Consider the following 24,238-nt stretch of genomic DNA (forward strand, 5'->3'; position numbering starts at 1 on the left):
TTAGATATACCAGCAAAACATTCATCTTTCTTTTTCAATTATTTCGACTTTTCTTAGTTTCTTATTTTTTTGAGGGTAGTTTATACTCTTTTTTTAATTTAAAGTAATTTATTTTATTTTATTTATTTTATTTTTGGCTGCATTGGGTCTTTGTTGCTGCACGTGGGCTTTCTCTAGTTGCGGCGAGCGGGGGCCGCTCTTCGTTGTGGTGCACGGGCTTCTCATTGCGGTGCCTTCTCTTGTTGTGGAGCACAGACTTTAGGCGCGCAGGCTTCAGTAGTTGTGGCTTGCGGGCTCTAGAGTGCAGGCTCAGTAGTTGTGGCGCACGGGCTTAGTTGTTCCATGGCATGTGGGATCTTTGCGGACCAGGGCTGGAACCCGTGTCCCCTGCATTGGCAGGCAGGTTCTTAGCCACTGCGCCACTAGGGAAGCCCAGAGGGTAGTGTATACTCTTAATTCCAGCTCTACTGCCTACCTGGATGAGTGACTAGACGCTCAGTTACCTATCTGGGCTCCAGCTTCTTCTGTCTTTAGACCACGATCTGTTATTTAATTTGCTGTTTGGCATTCATGAGGCTTTGAATTGATAAAACTTTCAAACATACTTTTATTGAATGTAGCTGCTACTATAAATTTTGGAGGAGTATAAAAGTTGTATTTGGGCACATGGATACATTTTCATCACCAGAGTTGCTAAAAACGGGATGATTATTGTGTTTTAAGAGCTATGCTTATCAATAAGGTGGACATGTCAGTACTCTGTTTGAAAACTGTTATCTTACCATGTTTGCAATTGCTCATGATTGTCACTGTTTTAATGACATACAAACTTTGAGAACATGGTCTTCTGCTTATCGATAACAGATTATGCTATAGCCGGAAGCACCTATTTAGTGAATCTACCCACCAATATTCCTTTGAAACATTTATCTTAAGTAGAGCTATCCTGGGTTATTATATTCTACATAATGATGAAAACAGCTTCTGTTTACCATTACTTAGAAAAATTTTGAGTGTAAATTACTGCTTTTTTTTTTTAAAGACCCATCAAACAGCTCTTTAAATGCATTACTCATTTTGCTCTGTTTCAGGTTTTGATTATTGGCTTGTGACCCTTAAGGAGGCTTAGATAATCACAACACATAATCTGCACTATATGGCCCAGCTCATTATTGTTTAAGTACAAGTTTTGCCATCCAAGTGTCTGGTTTCTCTGGACCATTTTCCTGTGTAAGCCAGGTTTTTTCACTACCTCCTTTTAGTAGGCAGGACTGGAGTGTCAGCTGTGACTACAGGTTTTGAGCATTCCAAAGAGATGGGGGTATTCCTTTATAGAGTGTTTCTTTAATCCAGGGATGATGTTCTAATGCATCTTGATGGAGTAGCTCAGGTATTTATATAATCCATTCATTCTGGTTATGAGAGATTATTACCACATTTATCATCACCAGGTTTGATTCAGTTAGATATACTGATAGAATGAGTCTTCTAATTTAGGATTGCATATTTTAAATCACTTTTTGAAAACATGACTTCTTTATCATTCTTACTCTTCCCAGATACTATATTTTAAATGGCTTACCCCTAATAAGGATTTTAGATATTGCAGAAGAGAATTATTTCTTAGATTTTCATTAAATAGGCTGCCTTTTTTTCTTCTCATAAATTTCTCTTAACACAGGTGTTGTGGATTTAAAATTTTGAGTTCTGAGTTGCACTGCAGTTGCTCTTCTGCAAAGAGCTTCACGTGAGAAGGATTTCATGGTTTGTGACTACAAATGCTGTGTTGAATAGTTTTTTAGGCTGTTAATTTACAGTTGCATTAAGATGTATAATTGTAACTAAGAAAATGATTTGGGGGAATATGACTATTTTGAGAAATATGTAGGTCATATGGACTTGGTTTATTCTGATTGTTTTTTATTGGCATATCACTAAGTGGTATCCATCCATTGGCTTTTTCAGGATATTGATATTAAGAAAGTAAATGGAGTTCCTCAGTATGCGTTCTTGCAATACTGTGATATTGCCAGCGTTTGTAAGGCTATTAAGAAGATGGATGGGGAATACCTTGGAAATAATCGTCTCAAGGTAAAGGAATTTACATAAGTTATTGTGCTGCTAATAGTCGCTGCGTTTTTTTTAAGATTTGGAGTTTTTTGTTCATATGTCTGATTATTTAAAATTGTGCTAGTACAGTTAGATAACCATAAAGGTGATAAACTTCTTTGCATCCTTATCCTGTTATACTGTAATCTGAGTTAATCCTCGCTTAGCCAGGCAGGATAATTTTTGTGTCAGTTTCTGTTTGATTTTAACCTGATGGTTCCCACTTGAGGTGTTGGTTTGATAAGATTCCTACAGAAGACAAGTTTTCTCAGGATTTTGTTGTTGAATAATTGATGACTTAACTAATAGAAATTTTGCCTTTTGTATTCAGCTGGGTTTTGGAAAGAGCATGCCTACAAACTGTGTGTGGTTAGATGGGCTTTCTTCAAACGTATCGGATCAATATTTAACACGACATTTCTGCCGATATGGGCCTGTGGTGAAGGTAGGTGGGAGGTTTGGTTGTGTGGTTTATAGTTACTTCTGACTCCCTTTTTTTTGGTATTCTGTCCTTTCAGTCCCAGTTTCTAGTACTGACTTTTTCTTTTCTTTAGTAACTCATACATTAAAATTCTCTTTTCCAAAATTGGGTTTAGAAGAGTATTTGCATCTATTAGCTTATGATATGAATGAATATTTTGAGAAACTGTCTAGAACCCGCCAAAATGATTAATTTTGGAACTAATCTGCATAATACTGTTAAATAGAATGTTTCTTAGGGATTTCTGTAACTTTATCTCACATTAAAATTAGACAGTCTAATTATATAATTACTCACATTCACACTAATATGTAATTAGACTTGATTTTTTTTAAAACCATGATGACTTTAAAGGGACACACAACAGAATACTCATCTAACCAATGTTTGTTATGTAACACATTCACAAACATAACAGGAAAAGGGTCTCTGGACCCCATTCCATTATGTGAAGGTAAAGATTTTAACTTCTTGAAAGCAGATTTATACTGTGGTAGGTATGATGCATAACTTTGACATTTCTTTAAATGTAGTGTTTGTTGTTTGAAGAAGCACATCTTAAAGACTATTAGTATAAATAAAAAATCTAGAAGCTTTAAGACAGTGCTGCTTATGACCAAAATTCATTGCAACTTACTATTTTTTTTCTTATTTTTCCTTTGCTATAGTGTAGTTTTTTTCTTTTTTTTGCTGAAGTACAGTGGATGTACAATATGAAATTTATGTTGATTCAGTACTCTTTACTTTTTTCCCCCTTTTTCAGGGGTGTTGTTTTTTTGAGCCAAAATGAGTCAGTCAACATAAAATAAAGAAGAAATACAGTAAAATAAAGTAAATACAGAAAAACAATTTAAAGGCATAATATACCTCAAGCCACAATATCCGTGGTTCTAAATGGTCCCTACGACATTTTGTTGTGTTTTCAGTATAACATGCATCATCAGAAAAGCCTGAAATTTTTTCTAGAATAAAAAAATATATATATTTTTTCTTAGCAGTGTCATTGTGATTTAGGATTTTGTTGGGACTGACACTAAGTCTAGTGGATGAGCCTCTTGTTTTTTTTTGTCGTCGTTTTTTTTACAGGTGGTGTTTGACCGCTTAAAAGGCATGGCCCTGGTTCTCTACAATGAAATTGAATATGCACAAGCAGCTGTAAAAGAGACCAAGGGGAGGAAAATCGGTGGGAATAAAATTAAGGTGTGCAGAATGACTTCAAACAGAAGCAAAACAAAATCGTGTTCAGATCCCAACCTCTTAATAATTGGCATTTTGTTGGTTTACAGGACATGCAGTATATATGGCCTCAGTTTCTAAGGGCGATATTACATTTTTTATATATGGCTAGCTACTTAAGGGCACAGTGTCTTTTAAACCATTAGCCATAGAACCTTCCCTAAAAATCCTCTCATTCAAGGACGTGTGCTTCCCTACGCCCCCAGGTACCTGACGCTCACTTGTGTGCACTTAGTGCAGGCTGGCCCACAGTCCCCTGTGGGTTTCTGCACACCCAGGAGCTCCAAGTATCAGTCCAGCTTCTTGAATGATCCTCTCTTCATCTTCTTTCCTCCTCTCCTAAAGAGTGGGTAACCACTGAAAACACGATATTTGTCTGGTGTTTTTGTTTAGAAACTTTTGTTTATGATAGTTTGAAGGAATTTTTGCACTTAATAACTATGACAGTTAGATTGAAATCAGTCTTTTCTAAATAAGATATTGATAGATGGTGGCTATCATGCTTTAGTGACTCTGAGGCCTGGCTGTGAGTAAAGTTCAAATGTTCTTCCATATTTTATTTTATGTTCTAACTGTGGTTCCAGAAAATTATGCACAATAGATTCCTGGATTTAGTTGGTCTGATTATTTAATTGACAACCTTAGAATCATGATAGGTATGTTTCAGTTTTCCATATTGCTTTTTCCCCTCCTCAGGATTGGGTTCTAGAACTTTAAATTGTAATTCTTTATCAAGATTTGTGTAGAATTTGAGAGAGATTTCAGGTTAACAAAATACAGTTTTAGTTATGAGGACTGTTTCACTTGGATAAGTTACTTTTTCTTGAAATTTATCCAGAAGGCTATGTTGGGAAGAATTTTTCAAATTTGGTAACACTTTCCATCATTAAAATCTGGAACTTGCATTAAACATGCAGTATTCTTTTTTTTTAAAGGTGGATTTTGCAAATCGGGAAAGTCAGCTGGCATTTTATCACTGTATGGAAAAATCTGGTCAAGATATCAGAGACTTCTATGAAATGTTAGCAGAAAGAAGGTATGTATTTTAAACCTATCACCATAGCTTGAATTTTAAAATTTCTAATACGTAAAATTTAGATGGGATTAAATTTTGTTTTTTACCCCTTATTGCTACTCTCATTCCCCCCAAACTTATCCCTTTTATCCCCACATACAGAAAGAAACACATAAAAAACACATAAAGGGACTTCCCTGGTGGTCCAGTGGGTAAGAATCCGCCTTCCAACGCAGGGGACACCGGTTCGATCCCTGGTCTGGGAACTAAGATCCCACATGCCGTGGGACAGCTAAGCCTGCGTGCCGCAACTACTGAGCCTGCATCCTCTGGAGCCTGCGTGCCACAATGAAAGATCCCGCATGCCGCAACTAAGACCTGATGCAGCTGAATAAATAAATATTTTTAAAAAACAAAACAAAAACAAACACACGTAAAAACTGATTTTTATGGATCCAGTTTTCATGTAGCTCATGGGAGTTGGGGTATTTTCTCCCTGAGAATACTCATTTAAAGAGTTATTGTTTTCCAGATTATAACTATGTACAAATCATTTTGCCTTACAGTTTTAAATTAAATATAACATGTTGAAATGCATTGTAAACTTTTTTTTTTAAATTTATTTTTGGCTTTGTTGGGTCTTCATTGCTGTGCGGGCTTTCTCTAGTTGCGGTGAGCAGGGGCTACTCTTCGTTGAGGTGCACAGGCGTCTCATTGCGGTGGCTTCTCGTTGCAGAGCATGGGCTCTAGGCGCGTGGGCTTCAGTAGTTGTGGCACATGGGCTCAGTAGTTGTGGCTCGCGGGCTCTAGAGCGCAGGCTCAATAGTTGTGGCACACAGGCTTAGTTGCTCTGCGGCATGTGGGATCTTCCCAGACCAGGGCTCGAACCCGTGTCCCCTGCTTTGGCAGGTGGATTCTTAACCACTGTGCCACCAGGGAAGCCCCACATTGTAAACTATTAAATGCCCTGTGAATTTAGTAGTGACAACATCCAGGTTGTCACCACGCATGAGCTCATAGAATTAATTTAAAAAAACAAGAACTTTCAAAAGACTGTCAAGATCTTTGTTTTAAATTCAGATCTCTTAAATTTGTGAATCAGTAAGCCAAAGCTGATATAAATTGGTAAGTTTAGCTGTGTAAAAAGTAAACCTTGGGAATTTCTTGGCAGTCCAGTGGTTAGGACTGGGTGATTTCACTGCCATGGGCCTGGGTTCAGTCCCTGGTCAGGGAACTAAGATCCCGCAAGCCATGAGGGCACGACCCAAAAAAAAGAAAAGAAAAGTAAACCTTACTTCTTCTTGTTAATGTTTTCAGTCATGGGACTGTAGTATTTTTTTCTGCAGCTTGTGGGAACATTTCACAATCGTTTAAGGTCTCACAGTCTGAATCAGGCTGTCTCCGTTAGCTTAAAAATTGCCCCAGAACTGATGATTGATTCTTTTTTAGACTAAATATATTAAAACATCCTAACAATGTCACCAGGTTCTTCAGTAACTGATCACATTTGAAAATGGAAACTATCATCCATATGATGAACCTGTTTGTCCCAACATGCCTCTGATTAAGTCTCCTGGAATGTTACTACTAGTTCTCCACCCCTGTAGATGTGTGTTAGACAAAAGACCGTTTGACAAATGCCTTTAGACACTCAAGTTCAAGTATAAAAGGGCTTTAGGACAAGGATGAGGCAAAATCCTGATCGTGCTCCCAGAAACCTGTTGAATGCATTCCCTTTTTACTGCCTCTTCTTGCCACTTCATTTTTGTTTAAATCATAGAAGGTATATATTTCTTTTTCATTTCCTCATGGAGTATAGTGTAATGGTCATTGAATACTTGAGAGTTTTTCTAATGAAAAATGTCTCCTACAGCCAAATTTCCAAAAGGTTGAACTTCTAAGGTTTCAATGGTTTTTCACTAGTGGATTGGAATCCACATTCTAAATTTCTCTCTCTCTCTCCCCCTCCCTCCCTCCCTCCCTTCCTCTCTCCCTCTGTGTGTGTGTGTGTGTGAGACAGAAAGAGAGAATGAACATATGTAAGAGAACGTATGTGTCTGTAGGGAGGGTTCTCCATCTTGGCGGCCCTCATCCCCCACCCCAGCAGTCTGAAGTCATTGTTAATACTTTAAGTGCTGATAGGAATTCTTACCTATAAGTGAGTGAAAAGTGTGTTGATGGTCTAGTGGCACTTAAGACATAAAAATTCCATTAAAATTCTGTGTGCACGTTAAATATTTTTCAAAGAACGGTATCTTGGGAGGGTTTGATAATGTTGTGTGGGTGTTAATTTTTGTATATTATCACTTAAATTCTCTCACTGATGATCTGGCTCTGGCTTTGTTCTTTGGTTCTTATCTGTGGTTATCTATCTCTGTTGAATGGAGTTTATCTCCTAAAGTGGGGAAGCAGGAGGGTGTGGGACTTCACTGTGACCCAGTTTCGCCCCATTTGGTTTCAGATGGCAGTGCTTCTGGAATGCATTCCTTGCAGTAGAACTTGAGCATCTTTGCCCTTTTTCCATAGAGTGGAAGGAAGTCATCCCACTGAAGAGTTGATGAATAAGTGGGGGGGAAAAAAAGCTTTACCCCTAATGACAGTTCAGCTCAGGAATGCAAATGATGACCCATTTACATAGTGCCCTGCAGTTTAAAAGTAATATTTCTTTTATTCCCTTAAATACAGTGTCAGGGAAATAGGGCTGTGGCGCTTGTCATTTATTACTTATGGTGGGAACTGAAGATCAGATGACTTTGCTGATAAGGTCACAGGCTAGTAAGTGGTCGGGCTGGGGGTAAACCTAGGGCTCCTACCTGCTAATGCATTGAGCCTTACCGTTTACCAAAGTGATTCTCAAGACATTTATAGGGTCACATTATGCTTTAGATGAATTTCCCACCTACTTACGGTAGTTTGGATATTGTGCAGTCATGGGAACAGCGTTCTCTGAAAACCTGACATTTCAAAGTTCCTCAGAGTCCTGCCAGAGCCTTTTGTATATAGTACCAGTGTGCAGTTGTATTGTCTCTTGCATAAGTTGAGTTCCATGGTGGCAGGAATGCTCATTTCTTTTGGTAGAGCCCGGCAAAATATGTACAAAATCATCATCTATTAAACTGAACAGTGCAGCACTAATGTTTACACGTATACCTTTTGACTTCTGTAACTTTTCTTTCATATTTTGGATATAGTTTTAGTTTGCTTTTTTTAGAAAATATCTGGAAACCATTTTTAAACATACTTTTAATGCAGGCAGCAAACTAGTGGCCATTCTAGGCGTCTTAACCACTTTATATTAGAAAGTTAGGGAATTCCCTGGCAGTCCAGTGGTTAGGACTCGGCACTTTTATTGCCAGGGGCCCAGGTTCAACCCCTGGTCAGGGAACTAAGATCCCACAAGCAGTGCTGTGGCCAAAGGAGAAAAGAAAGCTTGTAGTGTTTTCACCTTTACATAATGAAAGTGATGCTTCCTTGGAGTTTGTATTTATGATGGTAATGAGTTAAATTAGCCTAATTTCATTCCTAGTAACATCTGTTTGCAAGATGGCTGGCCAGTATTGAGGCAAAGCATCTGATTCCTGTGGAACTGTAAAAGGATCATCTTGAATCCAATTAAGTCAGATATCATAGATATGTCATAAACTAGTCTCTTTGAAATGAGAGAGCTCAGTATAAATGCATATAATAATATGTTATTGATGCTTCCAGTGTTTGAATGGTAAGTCTAGATGCTTCATTGGCTATTGAAAATGGGTTAGAACATTGCCCAATAGCAACTTTGACATATTTTTCTAAGGTTCATTTTTTCAACAAATGAGTACCTGCTGTGAGCCGAGAAGACAAAAGCTCATGCCTTCAGAGGTTTAAGTTCTAGGTTCGTTATGTTTCATTGAGCTGTCATTGACAGTACTATGTAGACTGAGTAAGCCATACCTGCTTGAAAGACAAAAATGGAAAGTGAACAAGAGTAAAGGAATTGGCCTCTATTACAGGTGAATTTCATTTTATACACCATACATGTTCTTGCACGTAAATTTAATCCTATTTTCAATGCACTGGGACATGTCACTGTGGGAGAAAGTCTGAGGTGAATTCTTTTACAATTAAGGAATTATCTGACACAGTTTGTAATCACCTAATTTGTTAGTTGGCAGGTTGGGGAAAAGTAACATTTACTGAAGGCCAAGTATGTGCCTTGTATTATGTTCGGAAAATTTTTACAAATGTTATCTTATTTAATCTTAAGAGCTTTGTGAAGAAGAGTTATCATTTTATAAGTGAGGAGACTGAGCCCAGGGAGACTGGCCCCCAGTGTGTGTGGGGATTTTTTTGTTTTGTTTCTTTTAATATGTATTTGGCTGCGCCGGGTCTTAGTTGCAGCACATGGGATCTAGTTCCCTGACCAGGGATTGAACCTGGGCCCCCTGTATTGTGAGCACGGACTCTTAGCCACTTGACCACCAAGGAAGTCCCCAATGTGTTTTTTTAAATTGTGAATTGAGGTAGAGGTGTTACCGATATACAGGTTGCGTAGGTGGGAAGATTTTAGTTAAATTGTTATCTTTTCAAACAGTACATTTGTTTCCCAAGTTGTGGTAAGAATATCTTTTGGCAGGAAAGTAATTATGAAAGACTTAGAGATGTGGGATGTGATACTGTTTAATACTAGTGCTCATCATAAGTCACGACAGCCGACGCCAAAAGAATAAAAAGGGTCTGAAGCACTGCTGTCCAAGTCCAATAGAAATGTAATGCAAGCTGTATATGTGGTTTTACATTTTCTAGTAAAACTAAAGGTAAAATTAATTTTATTTAACCCAATACGTCTGAAATACTGTTTCAACATATACTCAATCTGAATAAATTATTGAAGTGTTTCTTTTTTTTTTTTTTTGAAACTAAGTCTACCAAATCCAGTGTGTATTTTACACTCACACCTCAACTGAGACTAGCCAAATTTCAAGTTCTCAGTAGCCACATGTGGCTTGTAGGTATGGTATTGGACAGTGCAGTTCTAATGATTAAAAAATGGAAAAGATTTTAGGAAGCAGGACTTTGTAATCTCATATGTATGATTAATGTGTAAGTGACGAGGAAACAAAAAACTAATACATTCTTTTTTGTCTTTGGCAGAGAAGAACGAAGGGGATCGTATGACTATAGCCAAGACCGTACATATTATGAGAATGTTCGTACTCCAGGCACGTATGCTGAGGATTCCAGACGGGACTATCCAGCTCGAGGGAGAGAATTTTATTCGGAATGGGAAACTTACCAAGGAGACTACTATGAATCACGATATTACGATGATCCCCGGGAATATAGGGATTACAGAAATGATCCTTATGAACAAGATATTCGGGAATACAGTTACAGGCAAAGGGAACGAGAAAGAGAACGTGAACGATTTGAGTCTGACCGGGACAGAGACCATGAGAGGAGGCCAATTGAACGCAGTCAGAGTCCAGTTCACTTGCGACGCCCACAGAGTCCTGGAGCGTCACCCTCACAGTCAGAGAGATTGCCTAGTGATTCCGAGAGGAGGATTTACAGCCGATCCTCGGACCGGAGTGGAAGCTGTAGCTCACTTTCCCCTCCAAGATATGATAAACTTGACAAACCTCGTTTGGAACGCTATACAAAAAATGAAAAGACAGATAAAGAACGAACTTTTGATCCTGAGAGAGTGGAAAGAGAGAGACGTTTAATAAGGAAGGAAAAGGTGGAGAAGGACAAAACTGACAAGCAGAAACGGAAAGGAAAAGTTCATTCCCCTAGTTCTCAGTCTTCAGAAACAGACCAAGAAAATGAGAGAGAACAAAGCCCTGAAAAATCAAGGAGTTCTAATAAACTGAGCAGAGAGAAAGCTGACAAAGAAGGAGTAGCAAAAAACCGCTTGGAACTCATGCCTTGTGTGGTTTTGACTCGAGTGAAAGAAAAGGAGGGGAAGGTTATTGACCACACTCCTTTGGAAAAGCTGAAAGCCAAGCTTGATAATGACACTGTGAAGTCTTCTGCCTTAGATCAGAAACTTCAGGTCTCTCAGACAGAGCCTGCAAAATCTGAGTTGTCTAAACTAGAATCTGTTAGAATGAAAGCGCCAAAGGAAAGGGGGCTTTCAAGCCACATAGAAGTGGTAGATAAGGAAGGCAGGCCTAAACCCAGGAAGCACCTAAAACCAGAGCAGACTGTTGATGGGGTAAGTGCTGTGGATCTGGAGAAGCTGGAAGCGAGGAAAAGGCGTTTTGCAGATTCCAATTTGAAAGCAGAAAGGCAAAAATCAGATGTTAAGAAAAGTAGCCCAGAGATGGAAGATGCTCGGGTGCTTTTAAAGAAACAGCCTGACATATCATCTAGAGATGTCATTCTACTGAGGGAAGGAGAGTCTGAAAAAAAGACGGTGAGGAAAGAAATTCTTAAAAGAGAATCTAAAAAAATCAAACTAGACAGACTTAGTGCTTTTCCCAGCCCCAAAGAGTGTCAGGAGCTTGCCAGCATTTCTGTTGGGACTGTATCGAGGCCTAACTCAGATCTGCAAGCAAGGCTGAGAGAACCAGTAGGTGAATCTGTGGAAAATCAAGAAATCCAGTCCAAAAAACCCACTCCTTCAAAACCACCACTCAAACAGCTGGAGCTATTAGATGATCAAGGACCAGAGAGAGAAGATAATAGGAAAAACTATTGCAGTCTTCGTGATGAACCACTTGAGTGTAAATCAGGCCAAGATAAACCACATTCCGTAAATACTGAAGAAAACATTGGCATTGATATTGATCACACGCAGAGTTACCGAAAGCAAATGGAGCAGAGTCGTAGAAAACAGCAGATGGAGATGGAAATGGCCAAGTCCGAAAAGTTCGGCAGCCCTCAAAAAGACGCGGACGAGTATGAAAGACGCAGTCTTGTTCATGAGGTCGGCAAACCCCCTCAGGATGTCACTGACGACTCTCCTCCCAGCAAGAAGAAAAGGACGGACCATGTTGATTTTGACATCTGCACCAAGAGAGAACGGAACTACAGAAGTTCACGCCAAATCAGTGAAGATTCTGAAAGGACTGGTGGTTCCCCCAGTATCCGACATGGTTCCTTCCATGAGGAAGATGACCCTGTTGGTTCCCCGAGGGTAATGTCAATAAAGGGGTCTCCTAAAGTAGATGAAAAAGGTCTCCCGTATTCTAATATAACAGTCAGAGAAGAGTCCTTAAAATTTAATCCTTATGATTCTAGCAGGAGAGAACAGATGGCAGACATGGCCAAAATAAAGCTATCTGTCTTGAATCCTGAAGACGAACTAAATCGGTGGGACTCTCAAATGAAACAAGATGCCAGCAGATTTGATGTGAGTTTCCCGAACAGCATAATTAAGAGAGACAGCCTTCGAAAGAGGTCTGTTCGTGACTTGGAACCTGGTGAGGTGCCTTCTGATTCTGATGAAGATGGTGAACACAAATCTCACTCACCCAGAGCCTCTGCATTATTTGAAAGTTCCCGGTTGTCTTTTTTATTGAGGGACAGAGAAGACAAACTACGTGAGAGAGATGAGAGACTCTCCAGTTCTTTAGAAAGGAACAAGTTTTATTCTTTCGCGTTGGATAAGACAATCACACCAGACACTAAGGCTTTGCTTGAAAGAGCTAAATCCCTGTCTTCATCTCGAGAAGAAAATTGGTCTTTTCTTGATTGGGACTCCCGATTTGCTAATTTTCGAAACAACAAAGATAAAGAAAAGGTTGACTCTGCTCCAAGACCTATTCCATCCTGGTACATGAAAAAGAAGAAAATTCGGACTGATTCAGAAGGAAAAATGGATGATAAGAAAGATGACCATAAAGAAGAAGAACAGGAAAGGCAAGAATTATTTGCCTCTCGTTTTTTACACAGCTCAATCTTTGAACAAGATTCCAAGCGACTGCAGCATCTAGAGAGAAAAGATGAAGAATCTGACTTCGTTTCTGGCAGGTTATATGGGAGGCAGACATCTGATGGAGTGAATAGCACAACTGATTTGATTCAAGAGCCAGTAGTTCTTTTCCATAGCAGATTTATGGAACTCACACGAATGCAACAGAAAGAAAAAGAAAAAGACCAAAAACCCAAAGAGGTCGAGAAACAGGAGGATACAGAGGATCACCCCAAGACCCCAGAATCTGCTTCTGAAAATAAAGAGTCAGAACTGAAACCTCCACCTTCGATTGGGCCTCCTAGTGTCACAGTTGTAGCTCCAGAGTCTGCAGCCTCATCACTGGAGAAGACAGCTGCTGAAAAAACAGGAGAGGTGCCTTTGGTGACAGAAGAGAAGACCACTGAGCCAGCCTCTGTCTCAGAAGAAGCAAAACCTGTATCTGATCTGACTCCCATCGCTGTGGAACAGCCTGAACAAGTAGACTTGCCCCCAGGAGTGGACGCCAGGACAGACGTTGCTGAGACTCCTTTAGTTGTTGAAGAAAGTTCATCAGTCGATCAGCTGCCTTATTTGGATGCCAAGCCTCCAACTCCTGGGGCCTCATTTTCCCAGGTAGAGATCAGTGTAGATCCAGAGCCTGCCAGTACCCAGACACTTTCAAAACCGACTCAGAAGCCTGAGGAAGCCGATGAGCCAAAAGTGGAGAAGCCAGACTCAGCTGCTAATGTTGAACCTAATGCAAGTCAAAACGCTGAGGGTGTCCACGAGGTCCAGCCTCCAGCTGCTGAAAGTGTAGAGGTTGATCCTCCAGTTGCTGCAAAAGATAAAAAGCCGAACAAAAGTAAACGTTCCAAGACCCCCGTTCAGGCAGCTGCAGCGAGGACCGTGGAGAAGCCTGTCACAAGGAAGAGTGAGAGGATAGACCGGGAAAAGCTCAGGCGGTCCAGTTCTCCTCGGGGAGAAGCACAGAAGCTCTTAGAATTGAAGATGGAGGCGGAGAAGATTACAAGGGCTGCCTCTAAAAACTCATCCGCGGACCCTGAACACCCTGAGCCGAGCTTGCCCCTCAGCCGAACCAGGCGCCGGAATGTAAGGAGCGTCTACGCAACCATGGGTGACCATGAGAGCCGCTCTCCAGTCAAGGAACCCGTTGAGCAACCACGAGTGACCAGGAAGAGACTGGAGCGGGAGCTGCAGGAGGTTGCAGTGGTTCCCACAACCCCTAGGAGGGGGAGGCCTCCAAAGGCACGCCGTCGAGCTGATGAAGATGATGAGACCGAGGCAAAAGAGCCAGTGGAGACGGTCAAACCAGCTGAGGGATGGAGATCCCCACGATCCCAGAAAGCAGCTGCTGGTGTCCAACAAGGGAAAAAGGGGAAAAATGAACCAAAAGTTGATGCTGAACGTCCTGAGGCCACCACTGAGGTGAGTCCCCAATTAAACGTGAAAGAAAATAACACAAAATCCAAGACTGATAAAGAAGAAGCAGGAAGTGAACAAAAACGTGATCGAAAAGAAACTAGCACAGACAAAAATCCACCCGAAACCCCCTCAGTTGAAGTGGTGGAGAAAAAAACGGCCCCTGAGAAAACCTCCAAGTCCAAGAGAGGAAGATCTCGAAACTCTAGATCAGCGGTGGACAAATCTGCAAATCTGAGAAATGTGGAAGCCACCGTAAGTCCCAGCGTGGCTGCAGGCCCTGCGGGACTGCCAGAGGAGGAGACGCCTGCGGTCGTGGCAGTTTCCCCTGAGAAGAGCGAGAGTCCCCAAGAGGAGGGTAGTTCATCGTTGCGTTTGAACAGTGAGCCAGCTGATCTGGGCAAGGAACCAGAGAAGGAAGATGGGTCTGCCTCTAAGCCGTCCCCGGAAGCAAATCAATTGGCCAAGCAGATGGAGCTGGAGCAGGCCGTGGAGAACATCGAGAAGCTCGCAGAAACCTCCACCCCCGCGGCTTTCAAGGCGGCAGCTGCAGATGCCCCAGAGCGCCTCTCCACAGAGGACCGGGACAAGCCCGCACACCAGGCCAGCGAAACAGAGCTGGCTGCGGCCATCGGTTCCATCATCAATGACATTTCTGGGGAGCCAGAAAACTTCCCAGCACCTCCACCTTACCCTGCAGAGTCGCAGACAGATCTTCAGTCTCCTGAGGAAGGGATGGAGCCTGAGACCGATGAGGCTGTGTCGGGCATCTTGGAGACTGAGGCTGCTACAGAATCTTCTAGGCCACCAGGCAGTGCACCTGACGCCTCAGCAGGCCCAGCAGATACCAAGGAAGCCAGAGAGAACAGCAGCGAAACCTCCCACCCAGTGCCGGAAGTCAAAGGATCAAAAGAAGCAGAAGTTACTCTTGCTCGGAAAGACAAAGGGCGCCAGAAGACCACTCGATCACGCCGCAAACGGAATACAAACAAGAAAACTGGGGGCGCTACAGAGACCCATGTCTCTGAACCTGACCAAGTTCAAAGCAAGAGCCCTGCTACAAGTGAGGGGGCCACGATAGAGCCCCCAGAAACTCCACAGGAAGAAAAGCAGAGTGACAAGCCCCAGTCCACTCCCCCTGAGTCCTGTGCTTCTGACCCAAGCAAGACTACGTCCCAGGGAAATTTGTCCCAAGAAAGCAGTGTTGAAGAAAAGACTCCAACCAAAGCATCTGCGCTCCCAGACCTTCCCCCGGCCTCACAGCCAGCCCCTGTGGATGACGAGCCTCGAGCCAGATTCAAGGTGCATTCCATCATTGAAAGTGACCCGGTGACCCCGCCCAGTGACTCAAGCATGCCCACCCCCCCACTTCCTTCCGTAACGATAGCAAAGCTCCCACCCCCTGTCGCTGCTGGGGGGATCCCACACCAGAGTCCCCCGACGAAGGTGACAGAGTGGATCACGAGGCAGGAGGAGCCCCGGGCGCGGTCCACCCCGTCTCCGGCCCTCCCCCCAGACACGAAGGCCTCGGACGTAGACAGCAGCTCCCGCACGCTGAGGAGGATCCTCACGGACCCTAAGTACGTGTCCGCCCCGGGCGTCCCTCCCACGACTGTCACAGCTGCTGCCGCAGGGCCCGTCAGTGCTGCCCCTTGCTTGCCTGGGGCACCGCCCCCTCCGGTCGAACCTAAAAGGCCTCTTTTAGAAGAAAAAGCAGCAGCTCCAGTAACTAACACCTCCGACACACAGGCCTCAGAGGTCCCAGTGGCCACTGACAAAGAAAAGGCGACTCCAGTCATTGCTCCAAAAATCACTTCTGTTATTAGCCGGATGCCTGTCAGCATTGATTTGGAGAATTCGCAAAAGATAACTCTGGCGAAACCAGCTCCTCAGACCCTGACTGGCCTGGTGAGTGCCCTGACCGGCCTGGTGAATGTCTCCTTGGTTCCAGTGAACGCGCTGGCCGGCCCAGTGAATGCCCTGAAAGGCCCTGTGAAGGGCTCGGTGGCCACACTGAAAGGCTTGGTGAACACGCCCGCTGGCCCCGTGAACGTCCTAAAGGGACCAGTGAACGTGCTGACGGGGCCCGTGAATGTTCTGACGGCTCCAGTGAACGCCGCCACGGGCACAGTGAACGCTGCCGCGGGTGCGGTGACGGTTTCCGCGGGTGCAGTGACGGCTGCATCTGGGGTTGTCACTGCCACGACAACAGGTGCGGTGACTGTGGCGGGTGCAGTGATCGCACCATCCGCAAAGTGCCGACAGAGATCCGGCACGAACGACAACAGCCGGTTCCACCCAGGGTCGATGTCTGTGATTGACGACCGTCCGGCAGACACGGGCTCTGGTGCTGGGCTGCGTGTGAACACTTCAGAAGGGGTTGTGCTGCTGAGCTATTCGGGGCAGAAGACTGAAGGCCCACAGAGGATCAGTGCCAAGATTAGCCAGATCCCCCCAGCAAGTGCAATGGACATTGAGTTTCAGCAGTCGGTGTCCAAGTCCCAGGTCAAACCCGATTCTGTCACGCCATCTCAGCCTCCGCCCAAAGGCCCTCAAGCTCCTTCAGGCTATGCAAACGTGGCCACCCATTCTACTCTGGTACTCACTGCCCAGACCTACAACGCATCTCCTGTGATTTCATCGGTTAAGGCCGACCGTCCGTCCTTGGAGAAGCCTGAGCCCATTCATCTCTCTGTGTCCACACCCGTCACCCAGGGTGGCACAGTAAAGGTCCTCACCCAGGGCATAAACACACCCCCGGTGCTGGTTCACAACCAGCTGGTCCTCACCCCAAGCATAGTCACCACTAACAAAAAGCTTGCTGACCCCGTCACCCTCAAAATAGAGACCAAGGTCCTTCAGCCAGCAAACCTGGGGTCCACTCTTACACCCCACCACCCTCCTGCTCTGCCCAGCAAACTGCCTGCAGAAGTGAACCACGTCACCTCGGGGCCCAGCACCCCGACAGATCGGACTGTCTCCCATTTGGCAGCCACCAAGCCAGATGTGCATTCCCCTCGACCTAGCGGGCCGGCTCCGTCCCCGTTCCCGAGGGCATGCCACCCGAGCAGCACCACGTCCACCGCGCTCTCCACTAATGCCACGGTCATGCTGGCTGCGGGCATTCCTGTGCCGCAGTTCATCTCTAGCATCCACCCAGAGCAGTCCGTCATCATGCCACCCCACAGCATCACCCAGACCGTGTCGCTCAGCCACCTGTCACAGGGTGAGGTGAGGATGAACACGCCCACGTTGCCCAGCATCACCTACAGTATCCGGCCAGAGACGCTTCACTCTCCTCGGGCCCCCCTGCAGCCCCAGCAAATAGAGGTCCGGGCCCCGCAGCGGGCGGGCACCCCGCAGCCAGCCACAGCTGGTGTGCCCGCCCTGGCCTCCCAGCACTCTCCAGAGGAAGAAGTGCATTATCACCTCCCCGTTGCTCGAGCCGCAGCCCCTGTGCAGTCGGAGGTGCTGGTCATGCAGTCTGAGTACCGACTACACCCGTACACCGTGCCCCGGGATGTGAGGATCATGGTGCATCCTCACGTGACAGCCGTCAGCGAGCAGCCCCGGGCAGCGGACGGGGTGGTGAAAGTGCCACCAGCCAGCAAGGCCCCTCAGCAGCCAGGGAAAGAAGCCGCCAAGGTGGCAGATGCCAAAGCCGCCCCCGCCCCCGCCCCCCACGGTGAGGCCCGCATCCTCACAGTCACGCCCAGCAGCCAGCTGCAGGGGTTGCCTCTGACCCCGCCCGTGGTGGTGACCCACGGGGTGCAGATCGTGCACTCCAGCGGGGAGCTCTTCCAGGAGTACAGGTACGGGGACGTGCGCACCTACCACGGCCCGGCTCCGCTCGCGCACGCGCAGTTCCCTGCTGCTGCCTCCGTTGGCCTGCCTGCCCGGACCAAGGCTCCTGCTCAGGTGAGCGCGCCCGAAATCCGCCTTCTGGTCCAACTAGTGGTGGAGGTGCCAGTAAGGTCCCTAAAATACATGGTCCTTGCTGTGGATTGAGAGGCGCTTCCTGAATCTCAGGATGGAGGGGTGAATCACAGCACAGAGCCTGGGGATGTGGAGGGAGCTCGTTGTGGGCGGATCTTGCCTGCGGGGGGTGAGGAGGTAGGGAACAGGTGACCTTTCACCGGAACCCTCCATCTTGAACGCCCGAGAGCATGGACGTCTGGCTAAAGCCCCTTCCGGGGGCCTGGCCTACAGGGGATGCCCTGCGGCTGACCTGCCCAGGGGCTCACAGCTGCTTGGTTCGGGCAGGATGCTGTTGGTGCGTCACAGACTCTGACCCTGTTCCCTTCTCTTCCCGCCCAACTCCAGGGCCTCCCTCCTGAAGGCGAGCCCTCGCAGCCTCTGCAGCCCGCGCAGTCCACGCAGCCGGCCCAGTCCACGCAGCCCTCCCAGCTCGGCCAGCCAGGCCAGCCACCAAGCAGCAAGATGCCTCCAGTCTCCCAGGAGGCCAAGGGCACCCAGACAGGAGCAGAGCAGCCGCGCCTCCCGCACGTCCCTGGAAACAGGCCGGCTGAGCCTCACGCCCAGGCCCACAGGGCGCCGGCGGAAACAAGCCAGCCCTCCTATCCCTCCCCCGTGTCTGTCTCGATGAAGCCTGACCTCCCGGCCCCTCCTCCTGCTCAGGCTGCCCCAAAGCAGCCGTCGTTTGTCCCTACCCCCCCAGGCCCCAGCCCCCCTCCAGGACTGGCTGTGCCGCACACTGAAAGCCAGCCCACCCCCAAACAGGATTCCTCTCCTCACTTGACTTCCCAGAGACCTGTGGATATGGTCCAGCTTCTGAAGGTAAGCCTGGGCGGGGCCTCCCCTACCACCCTTCGAGCTGTGTGCTATTGTCAGTGTCCCGAGAGCCCCACTTGACTTAGATCAGCAAGCTGCTGCCTGGGGCCCTGGCCAGCACAGCTGGGTTCTCCAGCCGTGAGCTCACTTCTGTTTGTTTCCCTGTGAGCAGAAGTACCCCATCGTGTGGCAGGGCCTACTGGCCCTCAAGAACGACACAGCTGCTGTGCAGCTCCACTTCGTCTCTGGCAACAATGTCCTGGCCCATCGGTCCCTGCCGCTCTCTGAAGGAGGGCCCCCCCTGAGGATTGCCCAGAGGATGCGGCTGGAGGCCTCACAGCTGGAGGGGGTTGCCCGAAGGATGACGGTAAGACTCAGGGCCCAGGTGAGCAACTGCCCCGCCCACAGCAGGGGAAGGCACGGGTGGCCCCCCACTGCCTGTCTCCGTGGCTTGTCACGGGGTGCAGTAATGGCTTTCTTGGAGGGGACGATGAAGGGCATGTTCTCTCTCCACGAGGGGTGTAAAGTGCCTCTAGATCCAGAGATGCTTTTTTTCATTCAGCAAATATACGGATGGCCCTCAGGGTCATCGTAGAGGTGGGGATTTAGGAGCCGAATCACCTGGGTTGGACAGGCCTCTTCTTGGGCTGTTTTGTGAGATGGCCCCCCGATCACTGACAGCTTCCTCTTCCCCAGGTGGAGACAGATTACTGTCTGCTGCTGGCTCTGCCCTGTGGCCGTGACCAAGAGGACGTCGTGAGCCAGACCGAGTCCCTCAAGGCTGCCTTCATCACGTATCTGCAGGCCAAGCAGGCGGCAGGCATCATCAACGTTCCCAACCCTGGCTCCAATCAGGTCAGCCCAGTGTCCTGCCTCGGCGCACACACGTGGGGCTGGTCTCGGCTGGTCAGGCCGTCGGACTGATCTGGTGGCATGGGCTGCCAGTGCCAGCTAGAGTAGTCAGGACAGCTTCCCAGAGGAGCTGGACAAAGGGGCGTCCTGGATAGAGGAAACCAGTGGAGTGCATGGGCCGGACTACTGCGGCCCAGCCTGGGGACAGCCAGTGGACGGCTGAGGCAGCAGAGGTTCTTTAGCTTTAAGGACAGAGAAGCTCTCGGGTTAGTTTCTTGTTCGTTTCCTGACACCTAGTTTTCTTCTGGTAGACAGAGTCTTGGAGACCTCAGCTGGTTGGGAAATTGACTCAGCCTGGCTCTCTGTTGGGCCTTTGGGCCCCCAGCTGGAAATGTTTTAGGGAAGAGTGGTAGTGGGGTGGGTGATGTGAAGACAGGAGGTCCCATTTTTCTCTCTTGTCCCTTTCTCCAGCCCGCCTACGTGCTGCAGATCTTCCCGCCCTGCGAGTTCTCTGAGAGTCACCTGTCCCGTCTGGCCCCCGACCTCCTGGCCAGCATCTCCAACATTTCTCCCCACCTCATGATCGTCATTGCCTCCGTGTGAGCCACTGAATGGTCACCACTCGGCGTATCTTCCTGAGGCTCTGCAGCAAAACATAAAACATAGGACAACCCAGCCAAGTGGAGGAAGAAGCCGCCGAGGGGGACAGACTCCACTGCCAGACGGCCAGCCTCGCTCTCCTCCCCGCTCGCTCGCCCGCCCGGCTCCGTCAGACAGACCCCCCTGGGCAGTGGTGCTGCTACTCGTATGTTTACATGACATTTAGCCCAAGGACAGACCACCAAACCAATGGACTTGCAGACACCTTGAGGCTGGGTTTCTCTCTCCGCTTTTTGGAGAAAAGGAACAGGGCAGTGGAATTTTTTTGTTGTTTTTGTTTTTAAGAAACAAAACAGAACTGCCTTTGCACTAAATTAGTGACTTGGACTTTTGCACAGTGAAGACAGGCTGTGACACTCTGGATGTCTTGGTGTACGTGAACACACATGGCACACACATCACAGACTCTCACGCAGGACTTCAAACTTCTGCTGAAACCTTGGGGTCAAGGAACATTTCACTGGGCTGTGTTGTCCCCACCCCTCCCTTCCCCTTGCTCATTTGGATGTCACCTCTCTTTAATTCTCCTGCTGCCACCATCTTTGATTCACCCAGGATGTACAGTTTACAATCAGAAAAGAGCAAACAAGGATTTTCTCTCTTGGTGGAATATGCAGAACTTGGGGTGTGTGTATATATAAATATATAATATATATAAATATATATAATACTGACTTAAAAATCAAATTCCCCGACATACATTTTTTTTAATCTGTGCCAAAAATGTGTTTTCAGAGAAAATCTTATTTTCATACTCAGACTTTGTATTGTCACTCATTTGTATAAGTGCGCTTCGTTACAGCACGGGCCCTGCTCCCGCAACTTGGAAGTGTCACACACACAAAAAGACTGTACAAAAGACTGGCTTCCCTTCTTCCTGTGACCTTGACCTCCCCCCCAACTTCCTAACACTTATTAATTTATGAAAACTGTTTTTCTCAGCGCAGTTTTGTTTTGTGTGTCCATTGGATTACAAACTTTATTAAAAAATACAGAACATGTCAAGTGTGGATGTGATTGTCACTTGGATGGGAGGACCAGGGGTCCTTGGTTTATGGGAACAGCTAGCCTTCGTCCCACTTTTGCTTTCAACCCCCCCCCCCACATCTGTATATGGAACCTATTATTTCCTTTCTGCCACTGATCCTCCCCAAGGATCATTTTATCTTGTACAAAAGATTTGCATCACAGACTGACCTTGAACTTTTTCAGTGCTGTGGTGTTTACCTGACACTTCAAGGTCCCAATCGGCTCCTGCGTAATGTCGAAGGCACTTCAAATTTGATTGATTAAAGAATAAAGCCACCTCCCACTCAAACATCTTAAGGAAGCCTTGGGGTCTTGCCTCTTGTCCCTTCCTCCTCCGGGTGTGGTGCAGGCTGGCCCTGCAGCAGCTTCCTCCCAGTAGGAGGATGGCACTGGTGGGCCAAGCTTCCCCAGCAGCTGGACCCACCACAAGCTGGGGAGTTGGGCGTGGGGGACAGGAACACAAGGACCACAAAGTTGCTGGTCTCACTTGCAGTATCCCTGGGGCTCCTCCAAAGAGAGCTATGCTTGCGGTGCGAGATGGTACCATCTCTTGAGTGAGGAATTACAGCTGCTGGGGACAAGCTGTATGGAAAAGCGGCAGAGATGGCATCTCATGCCTCCCTGCTGACAGGTAAGAATGAGCTGCTTCACAGGCCGCACTGCTGCCCCTGGTTTAAGCAGTCCTGCCATCTCCCACCTCCCCATCACAGCTCCTGGCTGCTCATGCCTGTCCCTCCAGGCTCTCAGCCTTGTAGAGACGCCACTGATTCAGGGCAAGTAAACGTTCTCAAAAGATGACGCTGGCTTGGCCCTGATCGCGCGGCCAGGGTTTTCCCGTGAAGCGAGTGTGGAGCTCTCCCTCTTTCCAGGCCCAGCAGAAGCAGGCCTGTGGCCTGCTGGGTCTGGTGCCCTGCCTACCTTGCTGTCGTGGCTGAATGGGCCCCCGAGCTGGGCTCTGTACGGGTGGCCTGGATCCTGGTAAGCAGTTGTGGCCAAGCCCTGTGGGCCCAGCTCCCAACACAAGGGCGCAGGGTCACAGCCGTGGCTCCACAGCGGAGAGGGGTGGAGAGGGGAGGTCCGATCCTCACGCCAAGCCGACGAGGAGCCTCCGAAGAGGAGGCCAGAATGGGCTCGTGGAGCCGCAGTTTCTCTGGCCTGAGTGTGCTGCCCACACCCCAACTCAGGCAAAGCAACCAGCTTGCTTCTAGACGGGTCCCGGGGCTCCAGTCCCATTCTGCAAAGGGACAGCCTGGCTTCCCCCACAAGCAGGTCTCTGCCGACTGGTCGCTGGGTGGAGCAACCCTTCCCCGGCATCAGGCCCAGCTGCCAGCTCCCCGCCCCAGCCCCACAGGGAGCTATAGGCAGCGTTAGAAAATAATCAGATTTATTCTCTCTAGGGAATGGGCTCACCCCTCTCAGTTCTAGGGTGCCATCCAACCTTAAATAAACAGGAGGAGGGGGTGCCTGCTCACTCAGCAGATGGTGGACACTCAGGGGCTGTGGGAGGTGTCTCGGCCAGGGCCGGCTGCCCATCAGCCCCATCCCGAGGGCGGAAGACCAGCTCCCCAGCCTGCAGCACCTGCCCGGCCGGCCACGTGCTGCCTGGCCCGTACTGCTGGTAGAAGTCCGCATCCGTCTGGAACATGACCAGTGCCTGGGCCGTGTGGATCCGCACGTGCTGGGCCAGGCTGTTGGCATCCAGGAACTTATCTCCACAGGAGTCACAGGCGTAGAGGATGTGAGTGTTGGGATCTGCGGGAGTGGGGCTGCAGTTAGCACAGGAAGGGCCCCTGGGGCCAGCAGCTTTCCCCCAGGCGGCCCCTCTCACCTTCTTCCTGCACTTGCTTCACAGCTTTGCTGATCTCGGCTTTAAGTACTTCTGTCTCATCTGCGGTCACCGCCGCCCCCACTGGCACCACTGTGGGCGGCATCGGCAGGGCCTGAGACCAGACTCACCTGCCCCTTTGCTGCCACCCCAGAGGCAACCCCCGCTGTGACCACCCCCTGCTGCCCTGGGAGCTGAGTGACGGTCCGCACCTGTGAGCTGAGTGACGGCCGTTGCCGCCAGTGCCTCAGTGGCCAGCGTGACCATGTCATCGACGGTGACCACGCTGACCTCACCGCCCTCCTCTGGCTCCAGGATTTTGATGCCTGCCTTGCCCTGGTGCACAGTCTTCACGTGGGAACGAAGGTTGTCCACCCGGTTGAAGCCGCGACCGCACTTGTCACACAGGTAAGGCTTCTCTCCTGGGGGGGGAGGCAAGGTTCTCTCCTGCCATTGAGGGGGGTGCAGGGGGGGGTAGGACCTCAGTGGCCTCCAGCTTCCCCCGCAGCCCTGTCTTTTCCAGCAGGAAGCGCTCTGGGGCGGCCACCTGAGGCACAGGGAAGCTTCCAGTGGCCCCTGCACCTTCCAGAAGCTCTGAAAAAATGGGGCCCTCCTTGGAGTTAAACTGCTTTCAAGGCCGCCTTCAGCAAGCGCCGGCACCGAAGGCTGGGGTCCGGGGCACCTCCCACCCCACCACGCGCCCCAGAGCCAGGGCTTGGGACAGAGAGGCGGGTGGCACGCACTCACCAGTGTGGATGATGATATGCTTGGACAGGTCCCCCACGTTCACGAAGGCCTTGCTGCACACGCTGCACTTGTGAGGGCGGATGTTGTCATGGTGGCGGATGTGATTGGCCAGCTGGCTGGACTGGACGAATCTGCAGGGCCAGAAGGAAAGGCTTACACAGAACCGCCCAG

General features: G+C 47.9%; 2 protein-coding genes and 1 non-coding gene across 5 annotated transcripts in view; 2 read left to right on the top strand and 1 right to left on the bottom strand.

The window, feature by feature from the left end:
- SPEN (spen family transcriptional repressor) overlaps positions 1-21,482 on the top strand; it is an 84,386-nt gene extending 62,904 nt beyond the window's left edge. For both annotated transcript variants that reach the window (XM_060089016.1, XM_060089017.1), the window contains 9 exons: positions 1,966-2,091; positions 2,441-2,554; positions 3,677-3,790; positions 4,762-4,862; positions 9,975-18,081; positions 18,487-18,960; positions 19,127-19,321; positions 19,651-19,809; positions 20,278-21,482. In XM_060089016.1, coding sequence (XP_059944999.1) covers positions 1,966-2,091; positions 2,441-2,554; positions 3,677-3,790; positions 4,762-4,862; positions 9,975-18,081; positions 18,487-18,960; positions 19,127-19,321; positions 19,651-19,809; positions 20,278-20,409 — 9,522 coding nt within the window. In that variant the 3' untranslated portion in view covers positions 20,410-21,482. The remainder of the gene's footprint in view (positions 1-1,965; positions 2,092-2,440; positions 2,555-3,676; positions 3,791-4,761; positions 4,863-9,974; positions 18,082-18,486; positions 18,961-19,126; positions 19,322-19,650; positions 19,810-20,277) is intronic.
- Positions 8,154-8,226, top strand: TRNAK-UUU (transfer RNA lysine (anticodon UUU)). The gene has a single exon. It is a non-coding gene; the product is annotated as a tRNA-Lys (tRNA).
- The window catches only part of ZBTB17 (zinc finger and BTB domain containing 17), a 32,490-nt gene continuing 29,462 nt past the window's right edge, over positions 21,211-24,238 (bottom strand). Inside the window, exons 12-15 of one of the 2 annotated variants that reach the window (XM_060089019.1) lie at positions 24,068-24,198; positions 23,533-23,742; positions 23,324-23,413; positions 21,211-23,247 (exon numbers count right to left, since the gene is read on the bottom strand). In XM_060089019.1, coding sequence (XP_059945002.1) covers positions 22,964-23,247; positions 23,324-23,413; positions 23,533-23,742; positions 24,068-24,198 — 715 coding nt within the window. In that variant the 3' untranslated portion in view covers positions 21,211-22,963. The remainder of the gene's footprint in view (positions 23,248-23,323; positions 23,414-23,532; positions 23,743-24,067; positions 24,199-24,238) is intronic. The other variant, XM_060089018.1, reaches the window with a different exon arrangement.

The sequence above is a fragment of the Mesoplodon densirostris genome, chromosome 2 (genome assembly GCF_025265405.1).
Source record: "Mesoplodon densirostris isolate mMesDen1 chromosome 2, mMesDen1 primary haplotype, whole genome shotgun sequence".
NCBI classification, from domain to species: domain Eukaryota; kingdom Metazoa; phylum Chordata; class Mammalia; order Artiodactyla; family Ziphiidae; genus Mesoplodon; species Mesoplodon densirostris.